The 19657-nt window shown below is 34.8% G+C and overlaps 4 protein-coding genes across 5 annotated transcripts; 2 read left to right on the forward strand and 2 right to left on the reverse strand.

The window, feature by feature from the left end:
- Positions 1-5337, forward strand: LOC131790616 (syntaxin-12-like). 2 transcript variants are annotated; one of them, XM_059107845.2, is made up of 13 exons: positions 1-185; positions 474-606; positions 959-1066; positions 1161-1232; positions 1385-1448; positions 1749-1845; positions 2266-2343; positions 2512-2562; positions 2936-3012; positions 3415-3499; positions 3755-3827; positions 4109-4191; positions 4860-5337. In XM_059107845.2, the coding sequence occupies exons 2-13, from the start codon at positions 597-599 to the stop codon at positions 4947-4949; spliced, it is 888 nt and encodes a 295-aa protein (XP_058963828.1). In that variant the 5' UTR covers positions 1-185; positions 474-596; the 3' UTR covers positions 4950-5337. The 2 variants fall into 2 exon arrangements, with proteins under 2 accessions (XP_058963828.1, XP_058963829.1); XM_059107846.2 differs by lacking the exon at positions 474-606.
- Positions 5274-10849, reverse strand: LOC131790615 (nuclear inhibitor of protein phosphatase 1). Its single transcript, XM_059107844.2, has 7 exons — positions 10776-10849; positions 10645-10705; positions 9571-9724; positions 8888-9123; positions 7770-7926; positions 7121-7188; positions 5274-6423 (listed from the first exon to the last, which is right to left on the reverse strand). The coding sequence occupies exons 1-7, from the start codon at positions 10832-10834 to the stop codon at positions 6064-6066; spliced, it is 1095 nt and encodes a 364-aa protein (XP_058963827.1). The 5' UTR covers positions 10835-10849; the 3' UTR covers positions 5274-6063.
- Positions 10850-10944: 95 nt separating this feature from the next.
- LOC131790766 (non-structural maintenance of chromosomes element 1 homolog) lies at positions 10945-14672 on the forward strand. The gene is made up of 8 exons (XM_059108037.2): positions 10945-11111; positions 11235-11356; positions 11913-11990; positions 12247-12402; positions 12803-12919; positions 13036-13103; positions 13729-13820; positions 14310-14672. The coding sequence occupies exons 1-8, from the start codon at positions 11006-11008 to the stop codon at positions 14366-14368; spliced, it is 798 nt and encodes a 265-aa protein (XP_058964020.1). The 5' UTR covers positions 10945-11005; the 3' UTR covers positions 14369-14672.
- A 1509-nt stretch (positions 14673-16181) lies between these two features.
- Positions 16182-19640, reverse strand: LOC131790768 (kelch-like protein diablo). The gene is made up of 4 exons (XM_059108039.2): positions 18814-19640; positions 17621-17926; positions 17026-17221; positions 16182-16682 (listed from the first exon to the last, which is right to left on the reverse strand). Exons 1-4 carry the CDS (start codon positions 19526-19528, stop codon positions 16193-16195), a joined length of 1707 nt encoding a protein of 568 aa, XP_058964022.1. The 5' UTR covers positions 19529-19640; the 3' UTR covers positions 16182-16192.
- Between the last annotated feature and the right edge of the window lie 17 nt (positions 19641-19657).

Consider the following 19657-nt stretch of genomic DNA (forward strand, 5'->3'; position numbering starts at 1 on the left):
AGTCTTTCGTTGCGAAATGGCGCAGGTCTTGCACGGTTGTCGATTAGATAACTTGTATTCTTCCGAAGATCAAGTTCAATAAATCACCTTTAAATTTAGAGGACTACTGGTTGAGGTTATACATCACTGCTTCTAGATTCTTGAAGAGATCGGGAAATTCGTAGCTAGACACGATTCCGGTTAAGGTTTGTAGCCCTTTCGTTTTCATCCGCAAAAACATGCTTGTATTTTCAGGATGTTTGTTGCCCGTTGCAAGCTTGTCCGAACATAATTTATTTGTCTTTGCTTTTGCTTTGTTGTGGTAAGTGAGGGGTTAAAGTGTACTGTGAAAAATCAGGTGTTTTTTCTGTTTTTGCTGACTCCAGGAGAACGATCCGCCTGCATATTATCACGTGATGTTGTCGATTAGCAGGACTCAACAAGCAGTTACGCTATGAAACTGAAAATCAATTTTATCTCATTACATTTTGTAGCCTTTTTATTGCCAAGGGTTTGTTTTTACGAGCAATGCAAGTTTTGATATATTTGCAATGTGGGAGTTTTTGAGTCACAGAACTTGAACAACTTCTCCTTGCCCAAAGAATATCAAGTGGAATATGAAAGAAGGTATAAGACCATAAAATTATTTTAAAATAAAGATGGCATTGGTAAAACGTAAGTTTCTGTTTGAGTAAAAGCCTTATTTTACTTCCTGGTTGTGGTAATGACCTCAGAAACCAATTAAAACCTGTACATTTTCAATTGTTAAAAGGTGCCTTGTTAACGGGTCCAAAAGGAACATTTTGACAATACAATAGCAGTATAAACTAATACTGTGGTGTGGTTTATGTCTGATTGGTGTCTCTACCAAACATACAAATTGACATTAATGGTTTAGAGTGAGGCTTACATTTTATTCTTAACTTTAGTTGTCAGTAACATATAGAGTAAACCTTTCTGTTCATTTCTGAATTTATAGTTTATTCTGCAACCATGTCTCGTGGTGAATTTGGTAGTCCCTCATATGGTACCCTTTCTTCAGGTGTTAGAGTGAATTTTGACAGGCCATCATCCAGATACTCAGAAGGTAAAGTTGGAAAATGATGTAACAATGACAAGCATACTCAGTATACACTAGGCACAGTCATTCCTTTATTATTTCTTTGTTCTGTTTATTTCAGGTGATTTAGGTGAAAATTTTCAGATTCTCAGTGACAATGTTAGTAGCAACATCTTCCAAATTAACAACAACAGTAAGTATCCAATAACTGGTTATTTAATCAATACTTTTAAGTGCCTTAGTTGCGCTATTGTCTTTTAACGTCTCACACTACATGTGACATTAATCTGCCACTAATAATTGTAATGTATGATAATTCTGAATTTATTTTGATTTCCACTTTAGCTGCTGCATTGGAGCGCATCTTTAAACAGTTAACAGCAGGAAAAGATGGTCAAGAGGAAAAACTGTAAGTTGATTTCTGTCTTTGTTGATAAAATGTTTCATATACCACATATAGCTTTACCATCAGCAAAAGAAAAAAATATAATAAATTTAATTGTTACAAGTTTGATGATGAGACATAAGGAAAGCTAAGAAACCTGATGGTGAAATCTGTGGCCTGTTGTCCTGTTGAACCCTTATGGACCTGGCCAACCCTTGGAAAAGGAACTCAACCTTGAGAGGAGAGGTAGTGTTTCAAAAGAAGTCAATGAGAGTTGTACTCTTAGTATCCTCCATTAGCCTGACAATTCTCTTCTCTTTACAGTCATAGAATACAGAAAGCTACAAATGACCTTGCTGGTAAAACAACTGCCATGTTGAAACAGATGAGTTCTTATTGCGTTGGAAATAGTCCTACAGTGGTAAGTGGCAATTTGAGCAAATAACAGTTCATTCATGTTAATGTCAGCTTTTTTGGTTAAAATAGATAGAAACTTCCTTTATTGAGGTATTTTTGCTCCAATAAGGTGTAAAGATTTGACCTTTCAATGTTCCAAATTGACTGTAGTGTCTTAATTGAGTCGTTTTCAAGTTCCAAAAACTCTTACTTTTGGAAACGAGACTAGTCACTAAATATTTTGTATAAAAACAAGTTTCATTTGCACAATTAAAAAAATTTATCTTTTTTTAAAAGTTTGGTACTTACCCTTATTTTGAAAAAAGAAACAAGCTAAATTAAGAACTAATGTCATGTTTTGACATACTATTAACCGAGCTAATACTATTTTTAGCATTTGCTTGCTTGTAGACTATTGTATTTTTCTTTTTTATTTTACACTTAGAGGCAACAGCGATTACAACATGAAAGATTAAAGGGAGATTTCAGAGATTCAGTTTCACGTTACTACTCTGTTCAAAATGTAAGTAGTGGATAATTGCCACCGTTTTGCTTTCTTCAATTGCTTGACATGATGATTATATAATTATACACAATCATATACTCCAATAATTATTATAGTTGTTACAAGAAACAAAGAATGTTTTGACCAGTTTTTTATTATAATCCTGTCTGCTGTTATCCCTTGTAGAAAGTGGTTGAAAAGGAGAAGCTTCTGGTGGGCTCAACAGGACTTTCACAGGTGATCAGAAAATTGTTTTTTTACTTTTTGGTTTTATTATGAGACAGTCTAACATGTGAATATTGCTCAAGTAACAACTCTCAATTCAGTTTTTTCTATCATCAACCAACATAAATTCTTTTCAATAGATGAATTTTTTATATTATACCTTGCATCATCCAGTTTTTAGCAACACCTACCTTTTTTTGATCAGTTTTAGAGGGGGGGGGGTGTGTGCAGAGAAGCAACTTCTCTGTAGTAAGGAGGTCGCCATGGCAATCAAGTCACAGCTGACAGCACTGACTTGGTTTTAACCTTGTTTAAATTACAGTTAGCTGGACTGAAACTTTTAGAAACCCTTTACTGATTGTGGTAATTTATGTGTTAACCACAGAGGCAAGATAGTAGAAGATATGGAGATGATGAGTTTGGAAATGAGAAAAGTGGCTTAATGGAGGATGATCGTAGGAGGTAAATATAGAGAATTTACACATTTCTCATAGAAATTATGATAATGATAAAAAAATTACTTGAACTATTTTTAATTTCCTAGTGCAGGCAAAAGACAATTTTTCCTTCATGTTTCTGGCAACCATTCTGTCCATAACTTTATGGCAATTAGAAAAAATGTAAACATTGCATAAGTTTGGATACTAAACCTTCCCATTTAATATATTTTCTAACTTGTTGTACATGGGTTGTTCTAGAATGACACAAAATAGTTTCTCCCTGTAAATGGCCCTTGCTTCCTCATTTTTAGTGGAAAATTGCTTCAAATTTGGAAGATTTCCTCTGGGCAGTCCATTGCTACATTTTCAACCATCCTTATCTCTGCTTATTTAATTTATCCAATTCTAATACCATTGACACCAGGCAAGAGCAAGAGCAGTTGGACATGCAGATTGACATTGATCAATCACTGATAAGAGACAGAGAGGACAGAATCCGACAGATAGAAGTAAGTCTGGGTTATATTGTTATTTCAATCTATAAAATAAGCAACTAAAAGGTGAAGTTTGGCAACAATTCAATTAAATTGTGCAAAAGAATACAAAATCCAACTTCTTGTTTCTATTCATAACTTGATATGTATTTATTGACATTTGTGTAAAACTCTGGAACTGTTACCTGAGTGCAATCTTTTAAGTGGAGGGTTGGCTGTATACAGGCCATGCAAGTTATGCTGAAGTATTTTACTTTCTTCATTTTGTAGGGAGATATTCTAGACATCAATGAAATATTCCGAGACTTAGCAACTATGGTTTATGAACAAGGAGATCTTGTTGGTAAAAAGATAATCTTGTCAAGTTTTGAATGTAGTTTTTAGTAATTTTCTGATTTGTTTATATAACAGATGGAGAAATGACACAGCCTTTTGCAGTTTTGGAATCAACTAGCCAGTTAAAATACTATATAATTAGAGATTTTCACATTGAATTCAATCAATTAATGAAGCAACTTGTCAATTTCACATTATGCAATGAGGTTACCCTTACATCTGAGCCAAAGGCCCATGTCTAAAATGAATGACAAAAGATTGAAATGTTTTTGTATGCTCTAATTTTAGATTCAATAGAAGCAAATGTTGAACAAGCACAAAATTATGTGGAGGGAGCTAATGTCCAACTCAGTAAGGCCAGTGTATACCAGGTAAGGCAGCGGTTAAGGATCAAAAAAATTTAGAAAGTTTGTTTTTGATATCATTGTTTAGGGCAAGCATATCCTTGTGATAGTCTGCTGGTACAAGACTGACTCATGTAGCTTTCAGAACCAAAACAGGTTTTTTTGAGTATAAATTGACTGTAAGCATTGCTAATTTCCAGAACAGGATATCATTCCTTTGGAGGTTACCTCTTTTATTTCGTAAATACTGAGATTTGCAGTGTGAAGTACTATTATTTGTGTCATGGCTTGGACAAATGGTGTATTTTCAGTCATTCACTCCAATCTTTGAAATGAAATGTGAAAAAATCTTAGTATGTATGAAAAGAAACATCATACCATGGAAAGTGCTGGAACAATTCTTATGTAATTGTTGCAATGCATCAAACTCATTTGTTCACTGTGCTCAATCATTTGTTTTTTCATGCATGGCAACTCAATACTAAAAATGGTTGGTGTGCAATTTCCATGGAAGAATCTCTTTATATTTGAGAGCTAACTGGTTTTCTCTGTCTCAAGGGTTTTAACTGGAATTGAACTTATCAATGTTCCTGATAAGTAAGGGGAGACTGTCAAACAGGATTTGAAAGTATTGAGGCAATTGTTTCAGTAACATGTGCAAATACTGAACTTCAGATTTTTTTTTCCTTTCACAGAAATCAGCCCGTAAGAAGATGTGCATTTTACTTGTTATTATTGCGATCGTTGGTGGAGTTATTGGCATAATTATTTGGCAAACAAATTAACAAGCATAATTTTGACAGCAAATTACTTCAAGATGAAGAATCAAACCAGTTATGGTTTCCCCCCTAGTTCCAGAAACTGTCTGAATCAATGTTTCATGAAATTGGCATAAGGTTTTGAAAGACTTGGAAAGAGTATCACCTGGAATATGTAAACATTATTGGAAAAAAAGCATGCAACAGTCATGTGTTTTTCAAGGAATATTTTATGGGTGTGACCTTTGGGTCATGATGAGGACTTTGGCTGAAATTGTGCTTGCCATACGTTCAATATATGAAAAGTTAAAGTTTATACATACAGGATGAAGTAAAACTTAATTCATTAGATTGGAAACTGAAGGATTACTTTATTTCAACTAATTGTTAATGAAATAAAAAGAGTTATGAAGAAGCCTTATTGTTTAGTCCATCCATGTCCAATCCAAATTGGATTCTCACCTCGACTTCTCAGCTTTGAACTTCAGGGCCAGGAGGGGAAGGGGAACAAAACAAACCTCTGCCAAACAAAGCTCCATAGAGTGTATAACACTGTGAGTTGCTCACTTTGTAAATGTCTCAGGCCAATTTATTTGCACGTAAAATTCAAAAAGTTCCTACGGCAAAAACCATTTCTAAGTCTTCAGTTAATAATCTGCTAAAAATAAAATGTTATAATATTTTTGTACATCCCTAATTTTTTTTTAGTTCTTGTACACAGTTCCAGATGGGGAAATAATTGTGACAATGATGAATACCAACTCCTTCTGGGTGCCAACCAGGAAATTTTTGGTAAACCAGACTTTCCTTATGCACAAACCAAATGTCACACCATGAACAGTAACTGTTCTACTGCTGAAGTGTTTATGCCAAACACTCTGTAGCTCTCACTAGTATTTTGTGTTCGTAGTTCCTATCTCATGTTGCCAAAGAGAGAATGTAAAATGCATCCAGGAGTCTCTTTAATCTGTGCTTTTAGTCTCTGTATCTTGCTTGACATAAGCCATGACATGGCCCATGATACAGTACAGCTATGTTCCACTAAGTTTAAAACTAAAGATTTCTTGGCATGAAACATGAACTCTAGACTCAACCATTTTGAATCTTGAAATAAGCTAAAAAGTCTTCTTATAAATAGTTGCTAAATGAGCAAAGAAGGCGTTGGTTTCTTTCCAGGCCAAGCTTCCTTAGCATACTTCTTCTTTTTAGGGGCTTCTGCAATTATCATTGTTGCATTTTGCACAACAGGCCCAGTAGGGATGGGCTCTGGAGCATGATGGACAGGGACCTCAGCCAGCTCTGGTGAGGATACATCAGGGGCTGATGTGATAGACATTCGAGGTTTATGTTGTGCAGTGGGTGAGGTAGGGCTGGTGGGTTCTGGTACACCTCCTGTGCCAGGGAGATTGGAGTAGAGACCCTGAGAGTAAGGAAAGCTTTGGAGGCGGCGCGTAATATTCTCTGTAAGGCTTCCAACTGGTGAAACTGGTCCTCGCATTTTCTGTAAAACAACAGTCTAACTGAAATACTGAGAAAGAGCCCTGACTGCACTGTTCAAAAGATGATCAAGCTAACCAAGAATTAGTATACATTTTAGATTCAGCTTTAAAGCTTTGCAGTTAGATTGATTTTTATCTTTTGTTTTCTTCAGTTTTTCCTTACACTAAGATATAACCCCATCAAACATTGGCCTTAATATTTTCTTTACACTTAGATATATATATAAATATATATATATATATATATACAGGGAGTCTGCAAGTCGATTTTCCCGTGGAACAGTGCTCAATACATTGAAGCAGAGCAGAATAAATCTTTTAAGAGGAAAAAAGGACGCAACTACATTTTCCCGACAAGCCTGTTTTGTGAATCGCTTCACTCTTCAGGGATTTAATGAAAGAATATTCATGTGACTATCGTGTATATATCAGGAAAATTTACATAATATGAAGTAAACTTAAAAACTTTAAAGTTCAGCTGTTGCGTAGCAACGCTTTGTTTCTGTGTCGGCGTGAAGATACAAGTTTGTTACGCTTATTTAGTGATGAGAGGTCAGGTCGGTAAATTATCAGGAATTTTTCTTTTAGGCAGAGGTTGCATCTAGCTCTCCCTTCAACAGCTCCAGTAAAAGATAAGATAATTTACCAATGACCATGATATATGACCAGATAAAAATTAACATTTAAAATGTACAGTACCTTGTTTGGAATAACAATAGATGTTTGAACCATATTTCTGAACTTTCCCACTGTGGGATCAATATCCTCTGAAATAAGAAAAAAAATCAAGTGGAGTTATTGTTTTCAATGTTTCTGAGTGAACTCAACTTTTACAGATTATGAACAAAGATACTTCTTAGGAATGTCTGAATATGAAAGTAATATGAAAGTAAGATGCTGAATCAGTAATCTGATCATATTTAGAAGACCAGGCTATAAGTAAACCTGTGAACTCAGCATACATGTAAATCTCAGTTAGTGGAGCATCTGATTTTATAGGCTGAGGTTTTCTTCGTCTTACGCTTGTGATAAATACCATTAAATTTTTTCAATATTTCATTGTGTAAATTAATTTGATAGCCAAGTTCCAGTTATTTTGAACTCTGTCTCTACATAAGTTGCTTTTAACATTGCTACCCTTACAGTTGTTAGGACACTGAATGTTAAAGTATCTGAATGTGTAATGTATCCTGGCAGTGAACTCTGCACCATAGCTGGTAGAAAATACACCCACCCACTTGGAACTAGTAAAAGTTTGAATCCTCATAAGCAATTCATACACCAACCTGATTTTTTATATCAGAAGGTATTCAATGTCAAAATTAATCAATTCGACCTAGATCTTTACCTGGATTAATAATTTCTTCTCCTTCTCTAAACTGGACAGATAATGAGGACCTCCGTTTCCGTTTTAAGGACGTGACACCTGTTAACTTTGTACTTCCTTCCTCTATGCCAAGAGATGAAATCCTTTTGTTATGTGCTGTGTTAAACTCTGTTAAGTCCTGTTTCCATCCAAAAAATATAGCATAGCTAAGAACAAAATTATATCTACAATTGCTATTTACATTAATTTACACATTATCTTCTGTTATTTAAGTCATTTCACAAAATGTCCAAAGCAGTGAGATGTTACCAGACATAAGTAAAAATACTGTAATTATTCGGTTATAAGGCATATTGTTTTTTTCAAGATATTACTAATTTCTACTAAAAATTACTGCCAAAGTTTGGGTGCGTCTCATAGGCAAATATTTTCCCGAAACAATTTTTTTTATCACAGTTACTGGTACAATTTCAAGCAAATAAAAGGACACAATGTTGGTCATTGAATTTTATAAATATGGTGGTAATCAATGTATTTTTGCATAGTGTACTTGGTCATTGACAATCAGATACACTGCCCTTGTGGTTTATTTACCAGCTTACTTATCTTGAATATGCTCTTGGTTCACTGAGTGCTTAACTACCAAATTTCACCTTTTTGACCTCTCAATACATAAAAGGCTGGTCTGAACTTTGCAAACTAGCTGCTTGTGTTGACAGACTTTTAAAAATATATATTAATTATCAATTAATATGGTTCTGCATTCACTTTATAGAAGGGTGAGCTGAGTATAGGTTCTCTTTTTTATAAATAATAAAGGAAACATCCATGACTCAGACTTATGTTTACTAAAAACAGGGTGTTTGTTCAACTCACTGACCCTTACGAGTGACCAGCATTTTATTTCTTCTTACAATATCACCCCTGAATCAATGTCAAAAGAATAAATGAAATGATCAACAGCTGAATAATCCCTTGATTGTTACACAAATTCTCCTGATCAGTACTCTAGGAAATCAATGAAGAACAGAGTGGAGAATGCGCATACCAATGTTAGCTTGGGGAGGATTAATTTAAGGTTTTCTCACTACAGGTTTTGAAGTAGTTGTTTGAAAGAAAATCAAAATGTTAATTCTCACATCTAATTCTGTGTCTGATTCAGGAAGTCCCAGTAATCCTCCTTTTGAACTTTCTTCATTATCATCCTCCATTTTTCCTGAATCATCTGCTTGTTTAAGTCCAGTATTTGGAATTGCTGGCTTTTCTCGTAGAACATAGCTTCTTGAAGATGCACCAAACCTTATCACACTATCTACCTGAACTTGTGTTGGTTTTTGAGGCTCCAAACGTATTGTGCCGATAAAAGTACCGTGTGCTGAAGAATATGAAAACAGAAACCAAAAACACATCTTTGTTAAGAATTATTGTAAAATAGTCCCGGCCTGTAAAATTTTTAACAAGTTGTACAAATTGCCCTTTCATAACAGTCAGAAGAGTTTAAGGGCCTCCTAATATCAGCCTCATCAATTGGACTGCCTTAGTACACTGTTTCTGACCTTGCCTCAGTATTATGAACTAAAAAACTCCTATCAGTGAATGATCAGCACCTTACTTCTCCTTAACATTTCAAAATTAAGGCTTCAACAGAGAAGGAAATGAGAAATAAGAAATAACAACTACAGGGACGCTGTCTTCTCAACACTAGCTAACAAGTAAGTAATGAGAAAGAATAAGACAGGTTACATTTGACTAGTTGGGGACATTTGATTAAGCTTGCAGAACTTCTCTCAGATTTATACCTTATACACTGAAAGCTACTCACTGCTTTTAAGATCAATCAAAAATGATCTATTCAGGTGTTTGTGAAAGACCAGAGCTGCGTGGACTCGGGAACATGATGTATGTTCCAAATTAAAATCACAAGCCTCTTTGTTTCTTCCAAATAAGTAGTATGGCTTCTGATCAATAATCAGTTTCTATATCAAGATATATTCAAAATTGCATAAATATTTTCATGACAAAACTAAAAGAGCATAATTAGTAATCATAGAAATGAATCATGTTGTCACCAAAAATATTTCAAAAGGTTTATTTTATTGTGCCAAGTGACCCACTAATCTTGGCAGTCATTTCAGTTCCTTGGCATGAAATAACAAGAAAATATTTGGCTCTTGTTCATGACCAACCATATGGGTTAGTATCTCTCCCAGTGTCATAATCAAAGCTTAAAGATTACTCTGTAAGTCTGTCTGAGGAGTAATAACACCCATCTACACTCAAGATGAGATGCCTAAAGCTCGCCCACTGCTGATCTAGCACATTTAAACTATGCAAACCAGCTGATATGGAAGCACAGTCTGTTCTAGTGCAATGTATCAAATTCATTCATGGACATTTTAACTTTATTTTTCCCCAGACTCTCCATAGTAAATGACAGAGAAATTCCAAGTTACAGTGCATCTTTTCAGTAATTGATTGAAGAACAAAAAAGTAGCACAAGAGTGCACATACTACTGCTGTTCTAACACACAATGACATCTTCACGATTATTGCAGAACAGAAGCACATAACCATGGAGTCTAATTGTTTTATGGAAGGGAGCAAAACTTCGTTCGTGGTGACACGATATGTGCGTCTGTCCTTCAATGTATATAACTAGCAATCAATCAAAATGCATGTATAATTCAGCTTAATGTTTTAATGGATATAAATCCTTCAATATGACTTTAAATTAACTAAAGCACTGTATAATCCACAACAAAACTACCGTATTGTGTTGCGTTGTTGAATTCTGAAAAAAGAGTAGCTTACTTCTCAATAATTGAGCTATAAAACTTAACACGTGTTTGTGTCTATAGCATGATCTTTGGTATTTGTTTTGATCTAAGAGGTTTACCTCCACTAAATTCGTCTGTTTCATAACATCTAGATGAAGTCCCTGTGGTGGTTTTCCTGCCCTGAGAGAGATATCATTTGTGTGTTCATATAATCACCAAATAATAAACCAGGTGATCTCTAAAACCTTACCAGCCGGGAACGTCGAAAGGTGGATTGTTCGCAGGGACAGAGGTTTTGGTGGCCGCCATTTTGGCTCGCTCGGTTTTTCCGAGAGACTGGTACTCAATAAATGTACTACATATCCCGGATATATACTTCCCAGGATTCACCTGTTTGAATTTCCCGCCTTTATCTGACTTCCGTCTTAGTGAAATTAACAACCTCTTGCTCTCTTGCGCAGTTCGTTCAATCGAATCACGATGAGAGACTCCCATCGACTTTTCTTGAAAAGCCTGATGTCTAAACAGTTTCTTTCTGAGAAGGAGACTAAGACTCTCTACCAGAAATCTTACAGCGTCTTTGGAGGTAAGAAAAAGGTCTCAGTTGCTTTTCCTACCTTATATTAGTTTTAGAAAATCTGCACGAATACTGGTCGAAATTTATCATACGTTAGAAATAACCTCATCAAGCGTTTTAAAACGATTTCAGATGAAAGCCTTCCAGAAGATTTTGAAGCATTCTTAGCAACTGTTAACAAAAATTTGAAACCTTTCTTCATGGAGATTAGACGAGGAGTTTCGGAAGAAGATGGAGCCGTCCATTTCGGTTTGGTAATGTGTTGGTGATTGTTGTTGTGTTGGAAACTTTTTTATTTATGATCGTTGACTCAACACGACAGGCCTCTGCAACTTTTTTTTACCCACTAAAGCACCCTGATTTGGTTTTTTTTTTTTTTTGCTAAAAATAATTTTGAGTGTCTTGCAATACACAGATCACAAATTTTAAATTGCAGGGACCAATCACATTGTTTTTGTTTTTGTTTTTTTTTTGTTATTGTTGTTTTTGTTTATTTTCTTTTTTGTGTATCTTGCACCAATCAGACTGGAGCTGCAAACTAACAGCCAATTTAAATGGAGACTAAAATGCTTCAGGTCAACGGGATTGTGGCATGCTATTTGTTTTGTTTTGTTTTGTATCTTGCAGTAATCAATAAAGGAATGCGATATTTTTATTTCATTTTGCTACACCAATTCTAAATATAGGAAATAAGTTTTTTAATGAAAGTTCTAATATGACGGTGTTGTGTTTACACAAGGTATGTAAGAAGGAAAAACTGCATGCTTTCAGGGAAATAATTGTTGGAACTATCTGTTCCTTCCTCCCAAGGTCAATACTACAGAGGACGACGCTTCAAAACTGGCCACAGATTTTTCTCCAAGTGATATTGCATTCTTCAAGAAAGCTGTAAGAATACATGTAGAATTCATTTACCACGATATAAGAGCATCTTGAAATTAACTTTTCCTAATTCTATGCAGATGAACAAATTGAATTTGGTTCAGATATGAAAATTTTCATAACCTTCAAGGACCAAACAGACGAATATGAGATGACTTCAATGATATGAATGTTTTCCCTTCAAAGCTGCTTCATGAATAAGTAATGCTTGAATTATGGAAAAACACTTAGGTTCAAAGCTTGTGTTTGTATGTCTGTGCAGATGGACCTGATAGTTGCCTCTCCAGGTGGGTTGGCATCATCTGTGGAGATACTCAATGCTGCACATGAGTTGGAGAAAACCATCAAAATAAAGATGAGTATGACTCATGCTGAGAACCTGGTTGAAAGACTTATTAAAGATAAATGGATGTCAGAGGTCAGTCCATACTTATTAACAATGTTGAGACTTAAATTTAATCAACTCTCTGATTTTCCAAAGTTATAAGGAAATAGTTTCTCCTAAGAATTTTAAGAGTGGCAGATAGGTGATGATGATAAATAAAATTATAAATCAAGGACTATAAATATTCTAAGGGATGCTGTAGAGAGGAATTGATGATCATTAGTTTGTAGAATTGTCAGTAGATCTTGGTACTGGATTCAAAGGTTACTTGATGGCTTTCACATTTGACCAAGCCATATGATTCTTCAGTCAAAGGTAGATGTAGTTGTTGAAAAAAAAGAAACAGTTGCTAGTGACAGGAACTAACTCTGACATCACAACAGAATATATATGAACAGTATTCAATTCATGGAACTGGTTTTTTTCATTTCAGTTTTCAGGGTCATACTCTCTAGGACCAAGAGCAATGTTGGAACTACGTCCATATCTAAAGCGAGTTTATGAAGATGAAATAGTGGACTGTATGATTTGTCATGACATAGCTGTAAGGGTTAGTGCCTCTACTCATACTGTTTTTGGTCGATAGTTGTTAGATTTTGCAAGGGTTTATCTCTTTTATCTTTTGACAAACCACTTTTGAAGTGCGACTGTTTAATTTTATGTCAGGGACAGTGTTGCACTCAGTGTGATGGCAAGCTTCATAATCATTGTGCAGCTCGCTTCTTTAATGGAAGGTAATTAATGTACATTTTTAAAAAAATACAGATTACAAGTGTGAGGTGTGGTGCACTTTGGATCAAATGTAGTGAGATTTAGTGATCACTTTGAATAGAGCCAGCTTAGGTAGTGTGTTCAGACTGATGTATTTGAGTACTTTGATTAGACATTTATGTAACCCTTGAAGTTTAAAAGTGACACATCATGAAATAAACATTTTAACCATTTCACTCTCACACATCATGAAGAAGTAATTCTGCTCTAAAATATCAGTACAGTATAGGCAATGAAAATGAGGAAAAACATGAACTTGGGAACGTAACTTGATTAAACTCTAAATTCTGGCAACTAATTATACAAAATGTAAAGCAGAGTAAGGATAGACAATTTTGAATCTTGGAAACGAAAGGGTATAGTTGCATCCTTCAAAAAAAAAGATTGGAATGTTCACATGGGAAGAATTATTGTCAGGATGAAGAGCCAGCTGAACTTTGTGTTTAAGGAGATAACAATTTTGATAGAGAAGTAAAGAATTGTAAGGCAGGATCTCAGATGCTGATCTAGCTTAGTAGATTTAGGTCTTTTGAGGAACCCTTAATCTGCTGGTAAAAAATCCTTGTGTTGTTTGATTAAACCCAACAGAGCTCAGAAGACGTGTCCAAACAAACAGTGTGGTGCTATGTGGACACATAGAGTTCCTCAGTTGTCAACGTCATCTCCTTCTCAAGTGAATGGTAAGTTAAATCATGTAAAACTATTTTAAAGATTGTTATTTTCTGGTTGTAAAAGCAGTTACCTATTTCTGTCATTAAGAAATTGTTTACAAGTATCAGAGCAAGGATTGTGCTTTGATGATGAAAATTTTCATTTCGTGCCTGTGAGTCACAACAAACTCACTGTATCATCATCATCAATGGTGTTATCTTGATATAACACTAGTTAAAGAGATTGTTAGAATTCAATTTTGAAATTTTTCTTGATTTTGGCATATGCTTTATAGACAGAGGTGTGTTTGGGAAGGCTAGAAAAATCTCCTGATAAAATTTGAACATTTTGCAACAAAGAAATGGAGAGACCTTTTAAATATCAGAGGACTTGCTTGCAAATTGATATTTTAAGTCAGGTAACAGTACTGATGTAGTTCTTAATTCTCTATGCTGGAAAAAAATTAAGAAGTGTATAGCAAAACAGGCATAACTAATGTATGCTATTGTGTGTTCAAGGTGAAAGTAATGCCGCAGCTGGAAGGCATCACAAAAAGAGGAGAAAGAATACAAAGTAACACAGACTTTGATATATGAGGAGACAAACAGAAAATTGATTTAAAAAATTAGGAATATTAGACTTTCATGTTAAGAGCACAGGGAATTGTGAAAATTTCCACCAGCAGTTTCACCACGCTCTTCATGTAAAACTAAATTATACTCAGCTAATCTGCATCAACAGTCAATTATAGTGGTAGTTGGAACATTTTAAGGTATTACATTTATAAGCCTGAATACTCCAAAAATTGTTTTCCCTTTTTACTTGAATGTATGCCAAAAATTTATACTGATGTTCTTAATAAAACAATATTTATACTGAGAGTTCCAGTGTTAAATGACATTTTTCTTTCTTTCCACTTTTCACATTTTAGGTAGTAGTGTGGTAGCATCTTTGAGGATATCACATTAAAAAGCGTGACAGTCCCTGTTGTTTTGGTTTGCTTTTTTGTGTTGTTTTGCATGTTTGTTTGTTTGTCTTGTGTGTGTGTGCTTATTGCATTTCTTTCCTCCATTTTGGTGAGTTTTTGTTGGGTTTCTTGTCAGATGATGTTCCATCCATCAGTGAACATCATGGAACAACCCTTCAAAACCAAAGAATCTAAATGCCCCAGCTGAATCTGTTGGAAACAAACCAACAAAAGTGCAGCATTAAGCTGTGATAGGTGATCTATAACCAGTAAACCTTATAGTTAGATGAAAACTGAGAGTAAATGGCCAAAACATTTTAATCTTCATGTCACAGGTCACGTTTCAAGGAACTTTCTTTTAAGACAAAACACCATACTTTATTATTGCCCTTCGCCACTATAATAAGTTATTAAAATATATTTGGGACATACACATTAACATGCTATTTTATACTAGTCAAACTATACAAATAACTTATAAATTCTTGGCATCTAAAACATTTTTGTTATTGCTCTAACTATGATAAAAAATTTTATTGAAATGTGAAGTAGTATTCTGCTCTGTTTCTTTTACGGTTTGATGATGTTCCTCTTCTTTTCTGAATGACTAGAGTTAAATAATTATCGTATGTACATATATATATATAATCATATTTCTTAATCTTTTTTTTCACACTCTTATAATTTAGTAACTGACAAAATGTTATGTAAATAACAAATGAAACACCTAATTTTCACATAAAAAATGTTGATTTTGTGCTAGTTTTTAAATTGATTTTCTCTTGTAACAATATTTACACAGTGAATTAATTACTGTTAATAAGGCCATTAAAACCTTATACTATCTGTGCATAACCAGGTTAATGGACCAAATTCATGTGATAAAGTTATTAAGATGTGGCAAGTTTTCTTTCTTCATTTTACATGCATAATTCTAGGCAAAGCTGTTTAATATTTCTGTTTAAATACTATTAAGACTCAATCTAGCAAAGGAGAAACCCATATCCTGGGTAAATTTTGCATAATTTTTATACCACAAGTATCTTTTTTTTTTTCATTAAATCTTGAACCCCCAGAAATGATAAGCATATAACTTTCTCCTACAACTTTAATACAGTGATTGCCAAACAAGATTACCTAAACAATTTTAAACTTAAAAATATCAGAGAATCAACACAAGTTTATTCTTCATGCAAAATTCCCAAAAAACAGACTTCCCTACATGTCTCTTATTAATTTACATGGAACTGACATATCTAATGGCCTGACTCACCAGCCATATGATCTTTTCCTGGAATTTCTATTCAGTGCAGCCAGAGAGGAGAATTACTACCTAGCTCATGAGGGTCAAAAGGTAAAACTACCAGTACTTGCTGCTAAATAAAATGACAAAGGTTCACTTCAGGCATATTGATGCTTGATGCTCTGATTGCTTTATATAACAGCCACACCCATCCCTTCTATGGCAAGAGGTAATGAGGAAAATTCCTCCCACTTGTTACTCAAGGGATCATAGCAATCAATCTTTTCTGTTTCAACATTTAAGCAAGCACCACCTATGGCATATAGTCTGTCATCAACTGCCACCACTCCTGGACTCTCTCGTCGCGTCAGCATGGGGGGTAAAGATAACCATCTGTTCATCCGTGGATCAAAACATTCAACAGAATTGTGATCCTCGTCATAATCACTACCACCAACCACAAATATTTTGTTCTTTAATACTGCAGCACCAAAATACCTCCGTCGATAGCTCATAGCAACACAAGCACTCCAGCGATCCAGGCGTGGATCATACCTCTCAACTGTGTTTAAGATTGACACACCATTATCACCTCCAATTGCATAGATAGCGCCATCTAGAGTTACCATGGCAACACCCTCTCTCATTGTGCTCATGGGCTTCATGTGAGTCCAAACATCTCTGGAGAAAGAAACAAGACAGATTTTCACTTGTAGGAAGTTTAAAGGTGGGGGGGGGGGGGTAAGCTCGTCAAATTTAGTCTCTGCTAATTATTGAAAATATTGGGTTGATACTGATGAATCTATGAAAAATTCACAAAGGGTGTCCAAGAAGTTAGGCTTCAAAACCTTGCTGCTTAACCACACATTTTATTAGGGATAGCGCTCATTTATTTATTTTTCCTCTTTTTCCAGGCTATGATATCTGTATAAAAACTGTATTTAACACTGTGCAATGGATATATCATAGTAATCTAATTGGTGACTAAGAATTTCTTTTCAAAAACGATCAAATTAACATCAACCTGACTGGGTCATATCTTTCCAAACTGTTGTATTCAGAACGGGAAAAGTCACTTCCTCCAGATGCATACAACCAACCATCTAATTCTACCAAACCAAAGGCGTGTCTTCCACATGCCATAGGCTGAACATATGTCCATTTATCTGTTGCAGGATGGTAACATTCTACAGAGCTGAGAGCAACATCACCATCACATCCTAAACAAGAAATGAAATTATTCAAGACATCTTATTTATAATAACTATCAAATTAATAAGTTTAACAGCCAAATGTAAGATTATCAAGGAGTTTTGAATTAAGTTAACATAGTACTAATACAACTTTCTAATTTCTACTTGTTAATATTGTACATTATTTATTTCTAAAAGTTGCTTTAACTTTATAAAGTTTGAAAATAGTGGGTCTAAAACTAAAGATTGTGGTGTTGAAATAAAGATTGTAGTGCAAATCTATAACAATGGGGTCATGTTAAATCCTTAGAGTTCATGGTCATCCACATGTCTGATAAGATGCCAACTGGGTAGTTTATTTGCATGTGTACTGCAACTGCAGCTGAAACCAGAACTTTCATGTCTACAAAAAGCTAACTTGCTAACCTCCTGCAGCATAAATATGTCCACTGTATACAGCGACACCTACTCCATCCCTATGCTTGTTCATGGGTGCAACCTCATCCCATGTGTTAGTCTCAAAGTTAAACCGTCTAACACTGTTGAATACTCTATTGTGTATTTCTCCCCCAACAATGTATATCATTGTGCTCCCAGCCTTGCGCCTTGCCTCTGTCACAAATGAAATCTGGTCACGCCTCTCAGGAAGCAGGTGATAGTTTTTTGCCTCACTGATTAACCTTATACAGGAGTCATTGCATTCCACCAGTTTCTCACTTTCAATACAGTCAACTGAAAATAAAAAATTGCCTTTAATGGAAGGAAGAGGATAGTGTTGCATCACGTGTAATCATAATAATAATATTAATACTTGATTGCATAAAAATTAATTACCATTATTATAATCATAATTATTATAATAACATTTAGCTTTGGTTTATTTAGTAACATAAGACTACAAAAGAAGAATAAACATGATTTCAAATTTACAAAAGGAGTAAAAAGGAAATGCAGTAAACATTTTCAATGAAAAATTTAAGCAGAATCGGTAATAAACATCTATCACAAAGAATAATAACATTTTTCGTTTAAGCCATACTGCAGACTCAAAGTAGTCAAAATATTAAAAAATGTCGATTCCATCCGCTAAAAGCAATTTTGGTGATATAAAACTGAAAAGTTTCATTTCAGTAATTTCCTCGTTTCGTTCTGTTCAGTTTTAATTTCATTTCCTTGATATCAAAATTGACTCTCATTATAAAAAATCACGGAAATAGATTTTTAAGGTGGACACGTTTAAAAGTCTCAAAAGGAATTTAGAACAGCTACAGAAATTAAACAGTTTTTTTTTTCGATGAAAGTGAAACGATAACCTACTTGCGTGACTTGTGAAATCGAACTTCCATATCAGCAGGACATTCGAAAACGAGAATTTCTAACACGAGAATATCACGAGAATTTTTCTTTCCTTAAGCAAATAAACAACATGACTTGAAATAAATCTGGAACATCCTGACTGAAGTAAAAATATAATAAAAACGAAAATAATAAAATATTAACAATTTTTCAATATAAAAAAGAAAATATTTCATACGGAAATATTATTTGCATTTTGGGTTAAATGTGTATATTAAATTATCTCGTAATTTAGCTGATATATCTTTGTATGATATTCTTACCTAATATTTTCGGTGGTAGTAACGGGAGTCTAATGTCTTTAAGAAATTGTGGTAGGTGTTGCTTCCGTCTGGGTTCATCGTAACGAATCCATTGTATAACAGCATCGAATACTTCTTTTTCACTTGCTACATCAAGGAAATCACTCTTCGACATGGTTGATATCTGCTCGCTGGTGGCGTTGAGAAATTCCTCAGACTTGATGACCTCGAGGAAATGTTTTTCTGCGTAGGACTGAGCGGCATTTTTGAGTTTATAAAAGCCGTGATGGTCCGCAAAATCTCCGATCCCAAGACAATTAGTGGGATGTAATTGATTCTTCAAAAATCCACAACACGATTCGATGATTGTACTGAACTGCAGTAAATTCGACACCGATAGAAGATTTTGCACGTTTTTCTCCGTGATTGTTATGGTCGATGTGTAGCAAAAGTTGACAATAAGATCTAGGGCTTCGTAGTCTATTCCTTTGAGGGAAATCCTCTCTTGAACGCTCTCACACATGTCCGTGGTAAACATTGAATAAAAGTACGCACTATTCGCGGCTAAAATCACACGGTGAGCTCTGATTTCTTGTTCATCGACGATCAAAACTACGTCACAGAGTTCCCTTTTTATATACAATTTCTTTAGCATCTCCAGAACATGGCAAGCGTGGAATGAGTCCTTGTAATTGAGGACTTCCATCAAGCTTTCTCCGTCCATTGCGGCGGCCATTTCCTTTGTTTATTAATGTATATCCCAAAATACACTTAGAGCGTCGCTTCATACACCTGGTATGTTCCCAGGGAAAACCCTAACAAGTGAACCGTGAGTTGTTTCACATAATTGGTTGCCCAATAAACC

The sequence above is a fragment of the Pocillopora verrucosa genome, chromosome 2 (genome assembly GCF_036669915.1).
Source record: "Pocillopora verrucosa isolate sample1 chromosome 2, ASM3666991v2, whole genome shotgun sequence".
NCBI lineage: Eukaryota > Metazoa > Cnidaria > Anthozoa > Scleractinia > Pocilloporidae > Pocillopora > Pocillopora verrucosa.

Coding starts and splice junctions, on each gene's coding strand:
- LOC131790616 (XM_059107845.2), top strand. Junction 1,449..1,748: donor GATGGTCAAGAGGAAAAACT/GTAAGTTGATTT, acceptor TTCTCTTTACAG/TCATAGAATACAGAAAGCTA. Junction 3,013..3,414: donor ATGGAGGATGATCGTAGGAG/GTAAATATAGAG, acceptor CATTGACACCAG/GCAAGAGCAAGAGCAGTTGG.
- LOC131790615 (XM_059107844.2), bottom strand. CDS start 10,834: ATGGCGGCCACCAAAACCTCTGTCCCTGCGAACAATCCACCTTTCGAC. Junction 9,725..10,644: donor AACAGACGAATTTAGTGGAG/GTAAACCTCTTA, acceptor ATCTTGATATAG/AAACTGATTATTGATCAGAA. Junction 9,124..9,570: donor TTTGATTGATCTTAAAAGCA/GTGAGTAGCTTT, acceptor CATATTCTTCAG/CACACGGTACTTTTATCGGC.
- LOC131790766 (XM_059108037.2), top strand. CDS start 11,006: ATGAGAGACTCCCATCGACTTTTCTTGAAAAGCCTGATGTCTAAACAG. Junction 12,920..13,035: donor GTCATGACATAGCTGTAAGG/GTTAGTGCCTCT, acceptor ATTTTATGTCAG/GGACAGTGTTGCACTCAGTG. Junction 13,104..13,728: donor GCTCGCTTCTTTAATGGAAG/GTAATTAATGTA, acceptor TAAACCCAACAG/AGCTCAGAAGACGTGTCCAA.
- LOC131790768 (XM_059108039.2), bottom strand. CDS start 19,528: ATGGCCGCCGCAATGGACGGAGAAAGCTTGATGGAAGTCCTCAATTAC. Junction 17,927..18,813: donor ACTACCACCGAAAATATTAG/GTAAGAATATCA, acceptor TTTTATTTTCAG/TTGACTGTATTGAAAGTGAG. Junction 16,683..17,025: donor GAAAGATATGACCCAGTCAG/GTTGATGTTAAT, acceptor TTCTTTCTCCAG/AGATGTTTGGACTCACATGA.